The sequence below is a fragment of the Perca fluviatilis genome, chromosome 3 (assembly GCF_010015445.1).
Source record: "Perca fluviatilis chromosome 3, GENO_Pfluv_1.0, whole genome shotgun sequence".
In the NCBI taxonomy this organism is placed as follows: Eukaryota; Metazoa; Chordata; class Actinopteri; order Perciformes; family Percidae; genus Perca; species Perca fluviatilis.
In genome coordinates this window covers 21689991-21710579 of record NC_053114.1, presented here as the reverse complement: position 1 = coordinate 21710579, position 20589 = coordinate 21689991, and the positions used below count along the sequence as shown (strand labels likewise).

Below are 20589 nucleotides of genomic sequence, written 5' to 3'. Positions count from 1 at the left end.
AGAATGGGATAGTACTTCCCCATTGAAAACATCCAGAATGGTTTAAATTACAAAGACACGTTGGTCTATTAAGGAAGTCAATTATAGAAATAGTAATGAAGTTATCTTTGACACATTTTCTAATTCTTTCCTCGGATATTTTAAATTCATCACTTGCCTGAGGGGAAATTGCATTTTGCTGCAGGTTAAGAATGAGGCCATCCACGACTGTCTTCTGCAGCTCTTTGTTCTAAGTTTATATACAGGGCTACAGACCAAAAAGAAAAGTAGTGCATTGTGGAACATATAACCATAATTCACAATGTCCTGCAAGTTGTGTAAAAAATAAAAACAAGCCAGTTTACTTATATTTTCTGAATAGAACCAGTTGAATTAAAGCTGAGCAGTTTCCTTGTTTGATGCACAGAGCACATGTCCTCTTCAGGCGTTCAGAGGCAACAGTGTCCCTGATGGAGAGGAAGCTCATGGAAGCTGACAGGTTGAAAATGTGCGGCATGATGTGGCTGAAGGAGCATGAAACATGTTCACCCATTGATGCCGTGCACAGAGCCACAAGAGACACTGTGAAACAATTAAAATGCTGAATATATATATATATATATATATATATATATATATATATATATATATATATATTTTTTTTTTTTTTTCATTACGTTTACAGATTTACATATTTACTATATGCACACATGTTCTGATAGGGATGTTGATAGGGTTTTAAGTATAGTGAGTCCCCAAGAGCCACAGGTCCTTTGTGTGGGTCCCAGGGAAATGTAGTGGGTCTCCAATAAGGCTGCACAATATGAGGAAAATGTGCGATAACGTTGTTGAATATCGCAAAAATGATATAACTTGTAATGTGACAAATTGTGTTAATGTTGTTAAACTTAATATGGTTTCCCTTTGGGTAATGTTTTTGTCCTTTGTATTTTTAAGGAATTTTGAAAGATGAGTTAATAAAAATCTTTTTTTCATCACAGATTTGTTTAAAATGTTTTACAGAAATGTATGTTTTTGATAGCATACAGGCAGATTGCACACATTTGTTGATTGCAAAGACGGCCCTGCTAATATCTTCATGAGTGAAGAAGTTGCAAAAGAAACAATCAGAGGCCTTTTTGTGTCCTACATGATTTTCGAACCTGGTCAGTAAATAATCATATTTGGAGAGGTAAACAAAATATAACCCAGAAGCTTCCACTTTCACACAAACTGAATCAAACTGTATTTTTGCATTATTCATTTTTTTTTGTCCATTCAACCTAATAAGACATGGAGAAAAATTCATCATGGTGCTGTTCACAGCAGAATGACAGTCACTATCCCATGAGCACCATTAAGTAAGGACGAGACGTGCTCCTCTGAGCAGCGTCTACCCACCCAAAATTATGTTATATGAGTTTTAAGTTAGTTTCACATCAACCACGGCTAATGTACCAACGAAAATGTCTACAAGTCCTTTGACTATAAGACAGTGGCTGTAATTGCTGAATGGGACCACAAGGGTCTCAACACTAGCTGTATGCAAATTGTGGTGCAGCTACTATTGCACGCGTTGTGCTGCCAAGTCATTTTGTAACCACAAGGAAAGCTGTGATTTATCAGCAGTCTACTCTTATTCAAACTCTCATTTCTTCATCATATCATAGCCTGTGTGTCCATCACTTTCACTGTTGCTCTTGTTGGTTTTGGAAAGCAGGAAGAGAAGACAGACACGGATGAAGAGACTACTGACAAGTTGTTGTCCCGTTTTTTAAACTTTCACACCTTTCACAAGTTACAAAACATTTCCCATGTTGAGTAGCCTAATTACATTTTTTTTTTTTAAGCATGGCCCCCTTGCTATATATTGACCACTGTTTAGTAATAATTCTGTTTAAACAGAAGGTGACACAATATTAAAATGAAAGCAGCATGGAATAGAAAGATTGATTTCACTGAACAGCATTTCAAAAAGGTTTAAACAATTCAGTTGTGAAAAATGTACAGTAGATTTTGTGTGTTGGAGGTTATCATCAATCCTTTTTTTCAGCTGTATCAATAAATTAAATAAAACACACATTTACTGTACAATTGAAGCTGCCATGTGCAGTGGCAGTGAGAAATTCATTTTCTTAAAAAAAAAAAAATACATAAACAAACCAGTACTTGCCTGTGGTGGAGGAAGTATTTACATCACTTACTCAAGTAAAAGTACCAATTAGCTTTAACAATACTCCATTACAAATCAAAGTTAAAAATGTGTGGATTCAAAATGTTACTTAAGTAAAAAGTTTGTAAGTATTTATCAGTAAAATGTACTTGAAGTATCAAAAGTAAAAGAACTCAATGCAGAGAAAAGTTGCATTAATACACACTTGAGGTGGAGCTATTTTTGAACTATTCTTTAGGGCTGCAACTGATCTAAGATCTGCTGGTTATTTTCTTGCTCAATCCTTTAATTGTTTGTAAAACACATGAAAATAGTGAGGAATGCATCACAATTTCCCAGAACTCTGAGTGACGTCCTCAAACGTCTCATTTTGTCCGTCCATCCTCAAAATGATTCAGTTTACTGTCATTTAAGACAAAGAAAAGCAGCAAGTCATCACATTGGAGAAGCTGAAACCACGTCATGGTCGACAGTTTTTTTCATGAAAAATGTCTTCAACAAACAGTCAGATTCATTTTAACTGACTTAAACTAACCAAATAATTGAATCTTTCGTCAATTTCTTTATACTGTTGGGTAGATTAATTTCTTCCAATGAATCATATTTTAAAAGCTCTTCATACGTTGTGTATGTATGTATTATTAGCTAAATGTACTGCATTGTAAAGTAAAAGTACTCCTTTGAGTGTTAGGCTATTTTTCTATTATATATTATGTTTTTAGATTGATCATTTTATAGTTGGTTGAGGTGGAGCTTATTTTAAGTACTTACTGTTGCATACTGTTGCAACATCTTTCATAAACTTGTTTTGTGTGCAAAATCTTAATCTGCAAAGTATGGCTGCCATATAAATGTGGTGGAGTAAATAGCACAATATAGTGGAGTGGAAGTAAAATGTCATGAAATGGTAAGTAAAGTACCTCAAAATTGTACATAAGTAATAGGCTACTTGAGTAAATGTACTTAGCTACATCCCACCACTGGTATTTGCTGCCCACTTCCAGAAAAACTGAACACAATTATGACACATAAAGTTCCTCTCACAGTATTAAGACAACAAAATGGTTCAACAGCATTTGTCAGTGCAACAGCTCTCAGGCTATGTATGATCACTTATGTGACCTTTTTTCACACCCACTGCAAACTAAAGAAATGGAAGTGTTAGTTTAGGATTATCAGCCAAAGACAGGCATTAGAGCAGCAAACATTAGACTTTGTAGTAGATGTTGGTGGGACTCTGGGGCGATATCTCCTGAACTATGTACACAGGGGGCCCGTAGTCGCTGCTCACACGCTCATAATGACGGCAGGCCATGCTGTCAGAAGCTCGCAGAGGAAAGACAATATCGCTGCGGTCCGAGCCATTGTTGTCGCTGCCGATGCTGTCCCGCTTTGCCACGGCCAAAGTGTTGAGGGAAACGGAGGCCGACTGCTGGCTGTCTGGGACACAGCGACGCGGACGGTGCCTCCACAGTACGACCAGCAGAATTATGATGACCAGAAGGAGGATCACACCGCCACAGACAACCCACATGAACAGTCCTGGCTTAGAGCCACCGCTGCCACTGGGGTTTGTTTGTCCTGTTTCTGAGCCTGAGTCTGTCATGAGAAGCGGAGGAGAGACAGAAAAAAGGAAGGGGAAACTGAAATGAAAGTGTGAACTAGAGAGCACAATATGGAAACAGTAAAGCCTCTCTAATTCTATACAGTAGTCAACATACTTTACCTTCTCATACAAACAGGAAACAATAGGTGTGATGTTGGTTGTCAATCAAACTGCAGCGTTGGAAAGCCACTGCCAATTCAACTTCACATACAGACATCAACATGTTTTTTTTCTCAAGAGCAGATCCTATTTCCTTTGTGAATTGCATCGTGAGAGAATAGTGCATTTAGTTTAGTTTAGTTTGCATGCTGTCTGGTTTGCATGTAGGCCTACTTTATTTGGTCACTTTTCCAGTGTGAACACACCTATATATATAAAAAATATACTAAAAACTTGCTCAGATCTGAGACACAGTGAATGGTTTTTGATCCCTATATTTATGGATGATTTAAATTACAATACAACTGCTGCTTTTGTTGGATGAAAACTGGGTGTTAGTGGCTTAGATTGTTATTGTTACACATGCTAAGCCTCTGTCCAATACATAAAGATAACCAAAGCTCTCAAGCATATTTACTATATGCACACATGTTCTGATAGGGATGTTGATAGGGTTTTAAGTATAGTGAGTCCCCAAGAGCCACAGGTCCTTTGTGTGGGTCCCAGGGAAATGTAGTGGGTCTCCAATAAGGCTGCACAATATGAGGAAAATGTGCGATAACGTTGTTGAATATCGCAAAAATGATATAACTTGTAATGTGACAAATTATGTTAATGTTTTTAAACTTAATATGGTTTCCCTTTGGGTAATGTTTTTGTCCTTTGTATTTTTAAGGAATTTTGAAAGATGAGTTAATAAAAATCTTTTTTTCATCACAGATTTGTTTAAAATGTTTTACCGAAATGTATTACCACTATAAGTACACCATTAATTAACAGAAAAGTTAAATTTGTATTGCTGTAAGTAATATTAACAAAAATGGTCTTCCTTATTTACTGTAGTTAAACCTTAAATTAGAAAATATCACTTTTTTCATTATGGGACAAAGTCCAGGTAATGAGCTGCCAGTACATTTGCTGTTATTTTACAGATTTATGTAAGATTCACAGAGAATGTTGTGTTTTTTTTACTGTAGGTACACTGTTAAATAAAAAAAAAAATTATGTTTTTTTACTATTGACACAGTTATTTAACTGAAAAATAAGTACTTTTCTGTTATTTTACGGATTGATTTCTTAGAGTGTATATCAGCATGGGTACAATTTATATACATTTTTCATTCTTTTCTTTTTTTCATTATGCAGATTTATACAGAAGCCTTAGCTATGAGAGGGAGGTGAAAATCTTCACTTTCTGGAGCAAAGCAGTAACAACTGTGAGCTGGAATTTAAATAAATCCACTTGTAAACTATACAACTATACTTGTTTCTGTGTGTTGGTGCCCATTTACTAGAGATGGTCCGATACCACTTTTTTGCTTCCCGATACCGATTCCGATACCTGAACTGCGTAATCGGCCGATACCAAGTACCGATCCGATACCAGCGTGTCATATATTTCATTATGTTTTAACATCTGTATACTACTATCTCTGTATGGATGTGATATGATTTCTTTCTTTGTTGTCGGTCTGGCTCAGGTTAAACTCTTTGTGAAACATGAACAAACGCAAACAAGGAATGCCCCAGAACTTTCTTTTATAGTTTTAATGAAAAAGAACATAAATAAACTACTTTAACGTAGATTTTCTTTAGGGCTTCATTACGTGGTATCGGATCGGTGCATAAACTCCAGTACTTCCCGATACCGATACCAGCGTTTGGGCGGTATCGGAGCCGATACCGATACTGGTATCGGTATCGGAACATCTCTACCATTTACCCCACATACATCACTTTAAAACTGTGTTTAATGTATTATTCCTGCCCTCCAGTTTAGGAACATTTTAAATACAAAAGACTTTATGTACACCTGTACATATTTGCTTTGTCTTTCGTACCGGTTTTGTTTTTTATATCCTGTTCTTTCGCAGGGAGGTCTTTGGACTTAGACTTTGGTTGTGTGGGTGGGAATCTGGTGGGGGACTCCTGGAGGGTTGAAGGTGGATCTGAAGAGCCTGGAAATGAAAACAAGACAAATCACAACATATAACTATTAGCACCATATCTCACATCTCCTAATTCCCCCTGTATGGTGGTGTGTGGGGTTATGTCATGTCAAAATGTTCCTATTATGATGTCTGTTGAATCAGTAATTTGCAAGAAGAAGGTTTTTTTTATGATTATTTTGCACCGACAGTATTCAGAAAAAACGTATTCTACAGTTTTTTTTTTTTTTTTTTTTTTTTTTTTTTTTTGTTAAGGAAATTTTTTTTTTTTTTTTTTATTTATCTTACAACCTTGTATCTCGTAGTACCCCTTTGTAGGGGCCTATAGGACTAAACAAACTACATAAAGTAGCAACAAAAACAGCTACAACAGTAGAATGCTGCTTACATATTGATGCATCAGCATTGACAATCTAATGTCACTTTGAGTTTGCATTTTGCTGATAATACTTCTGTACTTTTACTAAAGGTATTTCATGCAGGATTTTAACTTGTAATGGAGCATTTTCACATTGCTTTTTTTCTACTTTTAGGTATCTAAATACTTCTTACACCACTATTTTTAAGTCTCTCACAAGTCCCTCAGCTTTATGGAAGTGCAATACTAAAATTGCTGAGTCCCTTTTTTAAGTGGAGTAAGATGGCAGTTTGAATTAAAATATGCCTGCAAAAAAAGAAGCACAAACAACATTTTACAAATCACTGAAGAATTCATTTAACACCATTGGTTCACATTTTCTAATGTGTGCAAATGACACTGAGCAGTTTCCCAAACAAACACAACCAAGAAAAGTAGTAGACGCACAATACTTTGGCCTTTAAGGGAACTACGGATGAGTTTCTTTCTCTGAAGATTTCATTCAGGATCTTTTTCTTTTTTACTCATTTAATTTAATGTATTGATTTATGAGGACAACACACATTAATCAACATTTCTGTATGTCATTCATCATCGGCATTAATTAAATTTGACTCACTTCACATTTTAACATGAATGTTTAAAATAACTACAGGATTAGATTTTCAGTTTTAAAATGTACAATCCATAAATCCAAATCTAAACAGAAGGGTTGTGACAACCAAATACAAGACTGGAAACTGGAGAAATATGAATAGATTTTTTTTTTTTAGATTAACACGAGATTACAGCTAAATCTGAGTTATTAATGTTTTCTGTTGCTGTTAAAAGGTTTGTTTACATCAGGAGCAGTTTGTAAACACAGCAGGAAAACAGCCTCATGTTTCCAGTTAAGATCATTTGAGAAACACACAAAATGCTTATTTTTCATCTCGGATTCTTGAATAATTTATATGAATAATACTTTGCATTTCTGAGGTCAAAAAAGTACATTTTGGGGCTTTAAATGACTTAGCTTTTAAAGTTTTTAGCAACACACAGCATCTGTTTAATCTATCTGATTCTGTGCCGCCCAATAATGCACCAAAATACAACTATAAATGCTTGTTTCTTCATTTATAGGATTACCTGCCTAATAAAATGACAAATTACACCACAATAATACTGTATGTATAGTATGTCGAAAAAAAGTGATAAAAAGTCATATAGAATGTTGAAAAAAGTCCTAGTGAAAGTTAAAGAAATAAAAAAAAACTAATATGTTTCTGTGTGGATGTTGTATTACAGAGTGATTTATCTTTAGGACATTTAAAGTAATGGCAGTGCAATATGTTCAGAATCTGCTTTATTAAATTTTAATGTATGTAATAAGAGCATAAAATGATTTTAAAAAACGGACACTTGGCTATTCAGATGTTAATACAGGGAAAGAAAAGATTATTGACTGCCACAGCCAGTCCGAGTGATCGCATGCTGGATAATACTGATGGCCTTAAGCTGCCAGCGGTTTGAATTAAGGATTTGAGATAATTCGTGATGACAATCTCTCTTTAAGAGAATGACTAGATGATCACGATTATCTGACAACTTAATAACTCCAGAGAGGCGGTGACATTATTGCATCGCACATATAATAACCAGAAGTTTGACAATTGTTATTGTTCTTGTCTGTCAGATATTTTTGTCTCTCTTTCATTCACACACTCAGCTTTACACACATGCTGGCACACACATACAGGACTTACTTTGGCCGACTCTGAGCACCAGCTTCATGGCTTTGGTTCTACACACCCCTCCATTAGTATTATCCAGACCCTGCAGAGAGCCTGCAGAGGTGGCTGACATACACAGAGAGAGAGAGAGAGAGAGAGAGAGAGAGAGAGAGAGAGACAGGAGGCAAATATTGTTAAGCATTGTTTAACATTTTATATTTAATGTAATCATCATAATACAATATCAGGTAATGCGTAGTTCCATTATGATTTTCTTGCAGACAGTAAAGTCAGTTGCCAAAATAATTTTTCAAAACGTTTGCATCACATTGGCAAGAGAATGCAGACACACTGTGATGTAACATACAGTATATAGCTAATCACACATGTAAAAACACCACTGCACCAATAATGAATTCATTGTTAATGTCAGAAAACCGGAGCCCGAAGAGACGTCTTAATATTGCTTGTTTTGTCTGATCAACAATCCAAATTCAAAAGATAAGTATTTGTTTGTTATCGCATAAGAATATCAAAAGCTGCTAATATTTAAGAAGCTGGAACCGGAAAATGCTTAGCATTTTTTCCATGTCTAATGACTTAAACTGTTTATACATTATCAAAATAGTGGCCGAACTAAATCATTGTTTCAGCTCTAGATGCAAAATATGTGGTGGACAATATTAATAAATACATTTTCACCTGAACTAACACAGCAATAAAGGCTACTAAATATATTCATACACAAACACACACACTAAGAACTCTTGTTCACCCCGTCACTCTCACACATGCACGCACACACACACACACACACACACACACACCCATAGACTTGTTAGCAGCATTTAGGTCAGATAACAACATCTCACAGTCTACAAGGCACGTTGCCATGAAAGCTCCCATCAAATCTGCCTGATGCTGTAAAAGCCTTGTGTGATTTGGGGCATGTAAGCCCTTGGAATCACACTGGCCTGCCAGAGCGAAGTGTGCTGTCAGAGCGTGGCGTGGTGGATGAGGCTACATGGTCAGACTTGCTCTCTCTCTCATGCATCACTTGCCACTAAGATGCTGGTTTAACCGACAGCGGCCGAATAACGAGGCCACATTTTTTTGATTCTCACACAAACTGACACATTGAGAGGGAGCCAAGAATGATTGCTTGCTCTTCTCCCACGAGAAAAATGAAACAGTTGCTTGCATTGATTCCAATCCACCTGTAGGAACACGCAGCTTGGGTTTCTGTTCTACTGATAACATGAACTGAGACAAACACGGGTGACTCCATTATCGTGTCTGAGCTGAGCATGAGCTGTTGAGTTGCACACAATGACTCACAGGTGATATAATAGTCCCTCCCCTTGAGGAACTCCAGACCCCACAGGTTGGGGCTGAACTCCTGGAACTTGAACGTGAACTTTACGTCCTGGTGAGGCTTGTCACAGTTCAGCAGGGGCGTGTCTGTCTTGTCGATGGTGCAGCTCTCCATCTGACTCCTGGAGACCAGGTACACTCGGTAAAACTCCTCCTTTCCCCCCGTGGAAGCATCTGCCCGGGGACACACAATGTCCATCTTGTCCCCGATCTGAGGATACAGGACCAGGCCCAGACCTGGACTAAATCTGCGTGCGAGACAAGAGGTTTTAAAAGATGAAATGTAACACGATGCAGAGTGAAGCATCATTGTCACGTTCTTTGTTTGAACCGTGACGTTTTATGATCAATCCCAAAAAAAGAATAAAAAATGTCTAACCAACAGAAGCGTGTGAGGTTTTCAACAACATTTTGCAGATATGCTGTAAAACCTCCTGGCATAAAAAAATTAAAAAATAAAAATAGGGAAAATGCAAAAACAGCCCAAGGTGACGTCTTCAAATGTTTTGTTTTAGGGGCAGGGCAAAACCCCAAAGATATTACTTCTTAAAGCTGAAACGATTAGGCGATTAATCGATTACTTGATCGACAGAAAACGAATCTGAAACTCTTTTGATAATTGATTAATTTATTTTTTTTAAAAGCAAAAATTCAAACAATCCTCTCGTCTTAGCTTCTCAGTTGTGAGGCTTTGTTGCTTTTCTTTGTCCTACATGTGACAGTAAACTGAATATATTTGGGTTAGGGAGTTTTTGTCAAACAAAATAGGTAATTTGAAGACAACATATTGCACTTCAGGAAATAGTGACATTGTAACATGAATCAATTAATCGAGAACATAATCAGCACATTAATGGATCATGAAAAGAATTGTTAGTTGCAGCCCTATTCAATGTACAATGATATGAACCCTCACATTTGAGAAGCTGGCACCACAAAATGTTTGGCATTTAAAAAATGAATTAAAACGATGAATCGACTATGGAAATATTCTGTAATTAACGGACTAATCGTTGTTGCTCTACAGCCATTACAGCCATATCAAAACATCACTTAGGTCACCCTACAAGGCCAAAGCAGCAGCAGAAAGTTGCAGCATCTTTCTTACTTTGCATTGGAGCTGCTCCAGTGGACGGACTCCAGAGTGACAGCACGACATGAGCTAATGATGGCCAGCAGGATCACGGCGCCGCAGCTCCATGGGATTCTCCCCATCACAGGAATAAATCGCAGGTCCACCGCGGCTCGGTATCATAAAACAGAGTGGAACCAGGCTAGAACGTGTTGCCTCTGCATGTCTCCAAGTGCGCGCAGAGGACACATTCCTGAGTGAAATCCCATGAAGTTGCGAGTCTTCCTCCTGCATGAGATTTTCCACATTGTGCGTAATTGGCTAGAAAATCATTCGTGTGACGAAATCCATGTATTGAGGACGGAGACTGTGTGGAGTATTTCAGTCATCAGCTGACAGACCGGTCCGCCCATACACTGGCTCATGCGTAGGGGAGACCGGGGCTGGTTGGCACAGTTTTTCTTCACATTAAGATACTAAGAGATAACAATATATCAAGATCAATACAAACGCCGAATTTCTTTGGTGGAAATGGAGGTTGATTTTAACCTCTCAAACACCTTTTACAAATAAATTATAAAGAAAACAAATCTATTACAACTTTTTTTTTCCTTCTTTCATGACGATTTTGTTTACAGTTACACAGTTTTTGTCTTGATAAAAGTTTTTTTTTCATCTGAATTAAAGAGGCATATACATGATTTATATAAAATAAAAAATAACTTGACTGACTGCTTATGATGGGAATGTTTAGTGGGGGAAGCTGTGATTTGTGTACAGTAGGCTATGAGTTTTTTGTGCATCTGGAAACCTGTTTGATAAATGACTTTTCCCATGATAATGTCATCAGAGTGGCTTTTAATAATATATGTTTTACATATTGTTTCAAGCTACATGGCTTGACCTGCAACATGTGTTTGCGTATTGTCTACATCTACAAAGTCAGCTGACATCTAAATAAACACACAGCAGAGACTTTTTTTTTTTACGTTCTTCTCAGTGAAGTAACAAAATGAGGAAGTTCAGGACACAAGAGCACAGATTTGATTGGTGTTCACTTTGTGGTCTCCCCTGTTGATGTGGTGACGAACAGAAAGATCAGCTTTGACTCATTGATCACCTTAAATGAACCTACTCTACCCAGAATACACAGACTTGAATGATATCAGGTTATACAAATGTCCATCTACCTCTACACATTGAATAAATTCCTCAAATAAAAAAAAACAACCATTTGACCACACTGTATCCGAAACTTGATATTTTATTGTTATGATTTTGTGTATCAACATAGTTCAAATCATTAGTGGATGGATGGGTTGGGATGATTGGATTTTCTTCAAAATCCTGTATATTCTACATTTAAGGAGCCATCGCTGTAAATCCCCTCATTTTCATCACACTGAACTAATGACAAAGTGGTTTAAAAGATTGCAGGGCTTCCGTCACAATATGAAAATGACGGCTGAACTGCACAGAAATGTCTCTGTCGGGAACTGACTAGCTGCAGGTGTGTTCAAAGTGCTGGCAACATCTTTTATATGTATTAATTCATTTAAACCCTTGGGTTTTTGTTGACATGGACAGCACAGAAGAGAGCAGAAGCAGAGATGTTTTCTCACATAACACAAAATTATACAGGTCAGACTAAAACAAACTTCAGACGTTAGTCTTTGATTTTAGTGTCTGGTTTCAGCAGAGCACCATTTACAAGGCAGATTCCAAACACAACACAAATTCAGTCAGTGGACCAGTACCACCCATCCACCTTTTGTCTGAAGCATTTCTTAACAAATCAAAAGCAAAAGGCATACAGTAAAAAAAAGAGAATATATCCAATATGAAACAAAGTGAATGTAATCAAAACAAATCTCTAAATGTTCCTGGTGTAACGGTGAAGGATTATGAACTTGTTAAACTGTGATTGAGATTTAGTTTTTTGTTGATTTTGCTTCTTTGTTTCTTATTGCTGCAGTTGCAGACACAGTTATCTCTGGTGGAGCCAATTTATTCACAATAGGTAAATTAAGCCCAAAAGAGGGGGACTTGTGATCTATTACACAATCTGAATCAAAAGCCACTTCAACTCAGAATACAACTGATGTAAAATATCATATTGTGAATGCCATATATCTTCAAAACATCAAGCTTTTCATGAGTTAATAAAAAAAAACACAAACAGTTGTGACAATGCATTTATTGTCACATGTTTGCCAATGGTTGAAAGAAACATAACTATTTCAGTTTTTCTGAAAAATTAAACATCCCTAAATTTGGAGACACATGGTTTGGATGGTGACAATGTGTGTGTGTATGTGTGTTTGCATGGACTCTCTCTGTCTCTGTCTCATCATGCTGGCTGCTTTCAATGTCAAAATACTGAAATGTTCCTTTATACCGCGATATAAGTACGATATGTGATTTTCAGAAGGATGTATTATTTTAAAGCCAGCAACTATTTGTTTGACTTCTCCCTGACTCCTGCTCAATATAAACAAAATGAAAAAAAAAGAGTTCAGATCACCCAGAATAATCTTCACATGCCTAAAAGGAGATCTGATTAACTAAAGTAACTTGGGTTTACATTTGAAATCATGATGCAACTCTGTGTTGCACAAAATAAAAATCAAAGATATGCTAAGAACTTCAAATGTATCATGACTGCAGCATCTTGACATCTTCACAGGAGGCAGGATAGTCTTGTTGTTGTCTAGTTAGTCCATGCTCCTTTCACTTTGCGTCTTGTTTGTGCATCCTATTCCTCGGTAGAGGGATGACTTCTTCCTCCCAGTATGCCAGCACCAGAGGTGGCAGTTTTGGATCCAGGCTTTAGCAGTTAGCTTTTATGTGAGATCTCCCAAAGTAAAGCTAATGCTAACATGTTAGGTGTATTGTAATGCACAACCCCTATCACGATTAGCATTAACCTCAACCTGGGACTGGATCTGACGGCTGTTTGATCATCCACATTTACCTGACTGCTGGTGTTCAGGCTGTAGAGGACGTCCTGCAGGGGGTGACACATCACTGCTTGGCTTTGAGAAATCCTTTGTGTTTCAATCATAAGTAGTCACTACATTTAGGCGATAACCAGTTGTGGAAAGTAACTAAGTACATTAACTCAAGTACTGTACTTAGGTACAATTTTGATGTACTTGTGCTTTGCTTGAGTATTTCTGCTACTACTACTGCTTTATACTTGTACTCCACTACAATTCAGAGGGAAATATTGCACTTTTTATTTCACTACATTTATTTGATAGCTTCAGTTACTTTGTGGATGTAATCAACAAATAAATGATTATGTGTTATTATTGATGAAGATATTTATTGATTCCTTGGTGAAACTCACAAGCTACCCAACAGTACAGTATATGAATACAAAAATAAGCCCCTTCTTTACCAGCTGCAACACTAAAGTGAGCACATTAACGCATCAATTATTATAATTCAATAATATGATATACATTATTCTGAAATGGGCCATTCTGCATAATGAGAGTACTTATACAGTATATTTTAATGCTTATACTTTTACTTGAGTACATTTTGAATGCAGGACTTTTACTTGTACGTTAACAGAGTATTTCTACACTGTAGTATTGCTAGTTTTACTAAAGTAAAATATCTGAGTACTTCTTCCACCCCTGACAATAACTGGACTTTTTTTTTTTTTTTTACTTTTTGTAACAAAATTTCCAATTAGAATGGTTAGCCTATATTAAAAAAAGAGGCATTGAGAGAAAAAAGACATCATCTCTATCTAAACTCTTACTTTGTTGACACAATTTTCCCATTAACTAAAAACAAAAATACAGCACTGTATACACATTTAGCATTTTGAACCCCTCCCTGTAATTCAGCCTGGCGTGGTTGGTACCATTAGAAATCTAAAATAAGTTTCTGTGGATTTGAAATATGTTTGTGAACCTCTAATGGGGCTTTAAATCAGAGTGTTCACCGAGTTGTGAGGCAGCTGGAACTATCAGTTATTAAGTTTTATCTCTTTCCAGAGACAGCAGATAGCAGGATGTAACAGGTGCTGTTGTATGTCGACTCTGGTTGAGAATCAAGATACTAATCTGATCGGAGCTGTTGTCAGGAAGTAAGTTTGTCTGTGTGTATGTTGTAATGAGAGTTAGTAGGTAGTTACTGACCTGTCTCCATTTCCTCTTTCAGCAACTGGCATCTCTCTCTCTGAGAGCCTCCGTCTCTCTCTCTTCTGTCTGCTCTCTGTATGTCTCTCTCTCTCTCTCCCCAAATGACAAATAAACCAGAATGTGGGTTTACATGTGTCTTTTATACGCTTGCGTGTAACTCATGAGAAATTCCCCGGAATGACTACTAAAAAGAACAAGTTTATCTTTATGTAAATGCTGCCTACAGATGAGAAAATGTATTCCTTTCTTGTTATGCCGAAGTTTGACATCATGAATTTTAATTCAGTTATATGTTCAAATACGTAACACGTCAAAGAAAATTTGTGAAATCCATCGCTGTGTTTGAGTAACATGTATAAAAACGGAATCTCTTCAAACTCATATTAAAGGATTTTAATGTGATGTTCAGAGAGATTTAATAAAACAGCTGATGACACAGAGGAAGCACTGCATTAAATGAATCAGATGATTATACCAAATTTCATATATATATATATATTATAGTGTGAGCTATTCCTGTGGAACCAAACCTGTACATTTGCTACTGCCTCAATAAAGGGAATGGTTGGACGAATAAAGAGGACTTTTCCCTTAAGAAATAAGACCAAAGCTGTGTCCCTATTCCATACTATACAGTATGTACTTCATACTAACCCTCATAGTAAACGTAAAAGTTTAAGCAGTTTGCAAACTATCAATGTACTTAACCTTTTAAAACTAATAGGAAATGACACATGTGCGACGTCAGACATCCATCAAACAGCCACACTGCAAGTTAAACTTCACAGATAAAAAACTAAATGTCTTTCAGATGTAATAAGTTTGTGTATGTTCTACGAGATCTTTCTGAAGATAAGTTGTGGGTGTCTCACTACCACCCACAACTTATTTAGATTTTTTTGCCAGCTGTGAACAGCTCCTTCATTTCCTTTGTGTTTGAGTGTACCTCATTTTCCAGTGTGAACACACTGTATACTAAAAACCTGCTTAGAATTGGTGTTTGGTGTGGATTTGGGACACATCGTTGAAGTCTACAGCCATACTACATAAGATGCAGGTGCTTTGAACTAAATGTTAGCATTAGCGTGCTACCATGCTGATGTTCCGCAGATATGTTTACTATGTTCATGCATCACGGATGACATCGAGGAGGAGTACAGAGCCCTGGAGAGGGAGATTCAACATCAGAAAGACCAAGGAGCTGGTGGTGGTGGACTACTGGCAAAGCAAAAAGAGGCCCCCCCCTACTCCCATCCCCATCCAAGGGGAGGAGGTGCAGGTCGTGTCCTTCTTTGCCGTGTTTTATTTGTATTTTTTAACAACAATCTGGAGGTGGTTGCGAAAGGGAGGATGAGTAGGAAGCTATCCTGGAGACCTCCCCCCCTCCTCAGGGAACCACAAAGCGCCTCGGCCAGTCCTTTGTGCCGGCAGGCGTCAGGCTCCACAACCACAGCTTGACCCCCACATGAGAACTTTTAAGACCTGCACTGTCTGTGTTTCTCACTTTGGCGCTTTAAACCTGCATGGACTCTGGCACACTTGCACATGGACTGATATTTACTCATATTCATTCATGTTGTTGTAGGCTACACGTACATTCATATATATTGATAGACAGAGATTGACTATGACTATTTACTGATAGACTGTACGTATGTTCACTCATATAGAGATCCAGTGTAGATATCTAGGGCCAGCTGCTTTATTATTTGTTCTTTTTTTTTAATTTTTATTATCTTTGTTTAGTTCTATACTCCTGCCTGTACCTCTCCTGAGTTTAATTCTCAATGCTGTTGCTGTATGACACCTGAATTTCCCTCCGGGGATTAATCGAGGTTTATCATATCTTATTCCATTTTAGTTTAGCTTGTTAGCATGCTAACATTACTAATTAGCACTAAACACAAACAGCAAAGGATGATAGGAATGTTCTTAGTTCTGCAGGTATTTGGTCATAAACCTAAGTGTTAAGACAAGTTAAAAAATTTGACCTAATGATGGAGCTAGATGAAATGTCAGAGGATTAACAAATGGTATGGCAATCCATTCAAAACCAAAAATATCAACCGCCTGATGGAGCTAGAGGAAACGTCAGATACATCATCTGGGAACAGTGAATATCTGCATGAAAGTTTGTGCCAATCAATCCAAGAGATGTTAAGAAATGTCACTGTATAAGTGAAAACCTTGAATTTCGACCTGCTGTTGGCGCCAGATTAAAAAAAAACAATCAATGGATCACCAATGTCCTTAGGATTCATGGGTTTGGGAACCATGCATAACTGCACCAAACTTCATGGAAATCTTAATAGTTGTTGAGATATGTTCCTAAAAAACACAAATGACAACCTTGTGGTGGCGCTCCAAGAAATGTCAGTGGTGCGTGTATTGGAAACCGGTTGTCCTTCAGGATTTTGAACTTGGATAATGGACACTTCTGACAACATTTTAATATACTTTCTATCTGTGATCATTTCACTGAAGTCACAGTGATGCTAAAAACTGTCTCATATTACTTTCGCATTTACACCTTTACTCACACAGATATTACAGATCCATTTCCTATCACGCCACCTGTACAATCATTTGAGCCTTATGACTGTGCAGGGTCATGAAATGAATTGGATTTCTGTTTGACAGTTATGGGAGTGTCAACCCAGGGGATTTTGATAGAGATATCTAACCACTAAATGACTATGATCCTGCACACTATCCTCGTTAGATGCCGGCTATACCGGCCCCGAATCTCACTGCCCGCAGTGTTTGCTTGTGGTAACCCAGTAACCAAGTCATTCTGCTATGTTTCTGAGAAGACAAGGTGCCTCCCCATCCATTCTCGCAATCTATCCCTCCCTAGTCCCCCCTCCTCTTCTCCTCAGCACTGAGAATAGCATTTACTTTTTGGACTCGCTGGCTGCACACTTTGGCTTGGCATGCAAACCTCTTTTCTTACTCATTCAGTGGACTTGTGTCATGTACATTCCTGTGAGCGCGTTAGAGAGGAAACACATTAGAAAAGACAGACCGGTGGTGTCGTAGTTGAAGGGAAAAGGTTGACGGTACATGAGGAGGCGGGGGAAGAAGTAGACATGCGGCAGGGACCCTCCCCTTAATCTACTGGAAATTTACAATGTGTAATATGCCAGCTGAGTAGGCTTCAAACACAATCCTGTGTGGCTTTCTGTCACCTCCCTCTCTCATTTAATAAAAGATTAGTGATAAAGTCACCAAAGTTTCCCTTTTCACTTTAAAACAAGTTGTGTATTGTCTTGGTGATCAGAAAATGTTATATAGTGTGAAAGTATGTTAAGAGACAGAGAAAGAGTGCTTCTGTTGACTCAAAGAGGAACTGACATCATTTTAGATGTTAAGGGGAAAGTTCAAGTGAAGGGACAAAACATATTTAAATTATTTTCTAAATTTTAAAAATCTACTTTCAATTCTCTTCTTTTTTTTTGGGAGCTTCTACTGTGGAAACCAGAAATGAAAGCCACTGTGAAAGTTTGTTCATTAAAGCATACTTATCTCATGTGGTGTATTTATGTCTAGTCAAAAGGGAGGGAGGGAGTTAATACTTTCTTTTTCTCTCTGTTTCTACATCGCAGAGCTCTGGTTCAGTGTTTCCACGTGGGCAATCTGAGGGCTTGATTTCACTCTGTATTCCTGTCAAATGTGAGAGAGGCCCGACAGACATGCAGCTGATATGATCTGATAACATTTACAGCTCTCTGCTATGCTGTCATCTTCTCGGTCTATGTGATCCAGTCTGGCCTGTTTTCTTTTTTTAGACAGAGACATAGAGTTTATTTTCACATCATTGCCAACATCTTTTTTAGACCAAAAGCAGCTATTGTTTTTACTCCAAAACAAAATGAAACAATTAACAAACACTATGAGTAACTAAGGACAGAGTTGTCTTTCATTCCTGCTCTTTCACAGCGACATACAAGCGCTCATGGTTTCCCCCGACCAAAACCCCTGCGGCTAAAATTAGCAGGTTTAAAGGAAGTGTGGGTGAGCTTCAGAGGTGGAAAGACCAACGCTGGTTATGATTCAATTCCACAAACTACTTTAAATGTATGCAGACGTCTCAATCTGTTCTGGGTATTGGAACTGACATTGACTGAAACTTCAATACTAGGAATACTTGAAAAAATGTCAAGTTACAAAGTGTATGTGTATATAAGTGGTTTGCTTTTAAGAGAATTTGTCTGCCACACAATGTATTATATATTTCATACATAATAGGTTTGTATTGTAAACTGCCTCCAAACAGAAACGAAAGAGAAGTCTTTTGACTCCCCAACATGTGATGTCACACTGATGTAATACACTACAAACTGAAAGTTTTTTTTTTATTTCCAAAACTCTATAATTATTTCAGAAACTAGAATTAAAAAGCATTACTTGAAATATCTTTTATATAATATAATATAAAATGCAATTTGCAATGCTCTGTTTCTTCTGTTTATACTTATATACAGTACATGTCTGTATAGAACATCAGTCTTTAAATCGAACGCTTTCACTGGGTGAGCTAGAGGCCACCCCAGAACATCACTCTTTAAATGAGATTTCAAGACAGAGAATGTGAAACTGTATTGTAATTGATTAAAAAGACCCAATAAATGAAAGTCAATATATATACGACATGCATATTTGCTCATTTAATAGGCTTTGGAAAATGATGAGGTTTTGTCACTTTGATATCATGGAAATGAATTGCCATGACAACAGTTCAGCTAATTCAGACTTAGTTTGATCAATTTCTATGTGTTTGAAGGATTTCAGTTCAAACAAATAAAGGCTGTTTTGTTTTCTCCCCTCTTAGTGGTCGCCAACACTGGTGAAAGTACATGGAGTTAAGTTCACAGTTGAGGTACTTGTACTTTACTTTGTACGTGTCTTTTCTTTTCATGCCACTTTCTACTTCTACTCCTACTACATTTCAGTGAGAAATATTGTACTTTTTACTCCACTACACTGACCTGACAGCTTTAGTTACTGGTTACTTTACAAATTAAAATTTTTTGCACACAAAACACGTAGTGTATAAAATGTTTTCTTATAAATTAAACTACCCAACAATATAACGGCCTACAATTCCAGCTGAAATGATTGGTCGATTAAACACTGAACACTTCATTGGCAGAACTGTTTGGATCGTTTCCATTTGTTTAAATGTGAGAATTTTTCTGCATTGAGTATTTTTAGTTTTATTACTACATATTTTTACCTAAGTAACATTTTCAATGCAGGACTACTTTTACAGTGTGGTATTAGTACTTTTACTTAAGCAAAGGATCTGAATACTTCTTCCACCACTGGTCGTCAACCATTGGAACATTTTTATCAATCAAACCAAACGCTAAGAAATTAAGTGTATATACACTGTTTATATTTTAATGTATTTAAAAATGTGAAGTTTCATATACTCACAGTCACATTTGTTTCAAAACTCACATGTTATCATAACAAATGAATAATTTGGAAATGTTGAATGGTAATTTATGAAGAGCGTTTCGTAATGGATGTGCAATCACAATTTATTGTTATTGTTGATTTGTCATTATTTTCAAGTTGTTTGTCTCTTATAAGTGTTGCAATTGTTTTTTTTCATTAGCCTAGTATTCTGTAACTTAGCTGATGTGAGAATGATTAAAACAAAAATAAACAAATTACACAGTCAAATTGAATTGATTTTAGCAACACAAACATGTGTACATACCCTTAATAATTTAAATAATCTGGCTTCTTCAACACACGTTGGGTGACAAGCAGCAATGTCAGTCAAAAATGTAATTGCTCCTCATTAAACCAACCCTGTTTGAGTTGTAAAAGATTGTCTTTGTTTGCTTCTGGGAAGATATGTTCTGTATGAAATAGTCTAATACTTCACTCCTGGTCATGTATTTTGTAATTGCGGCATTAATTGTTGTGACAATGGATCGAAAGCACTGCAGAATGGATACAAAAAAGGATACAAAAACATTGAAATTGCAGTTATGTTTTTCTTTTGATTTCAATGAATGAACAAAGACAATCTG

At 36.9% G+C, this 20589-nt stretch overlaps 1 protein-coding gene across 2 annotated transcripts; it reads right to left on the bottom strand.

The window, feature by feature from the left end:
- Nucleotides 1–1198: 1198 nt before the first annotated feature.
- LOC120555410 (ephrin-B2a-like) lies at nt 1199–10777 on the bottom strand. 2 transcript variants are annotated; one of them, XM_039794088.1, is made up of 5 exons: nt 10419–10777; nt 9275–9558; nt 7970–8050; nt 5759–5875; nt 1199–3751 (listed from the first exon to the last, which is right to left on the bottom strand). In XM_039794088.1, exons 1-5 carry the CDS (start codon nt 10523–10525, stop codon nt 3360–3362), a joined length of 981 nt encoding a protein of 326 aa, XP_039650022.1. In that variant the 5' UTR covers nt 10526–10777; the 3' UTR covers nt 1199–3359. The 2 variants fall into 2 exon arrangements, with proteins under 2 accessions (XP_039650022.1, XP_039650021.1); XM_039794087.1 differs by having other exon boundaries at nt 7970–8062; nt 10419–10776.
- Between the last annotated feature and the right edge of the window lie 9812 nt (nt 10778–20589).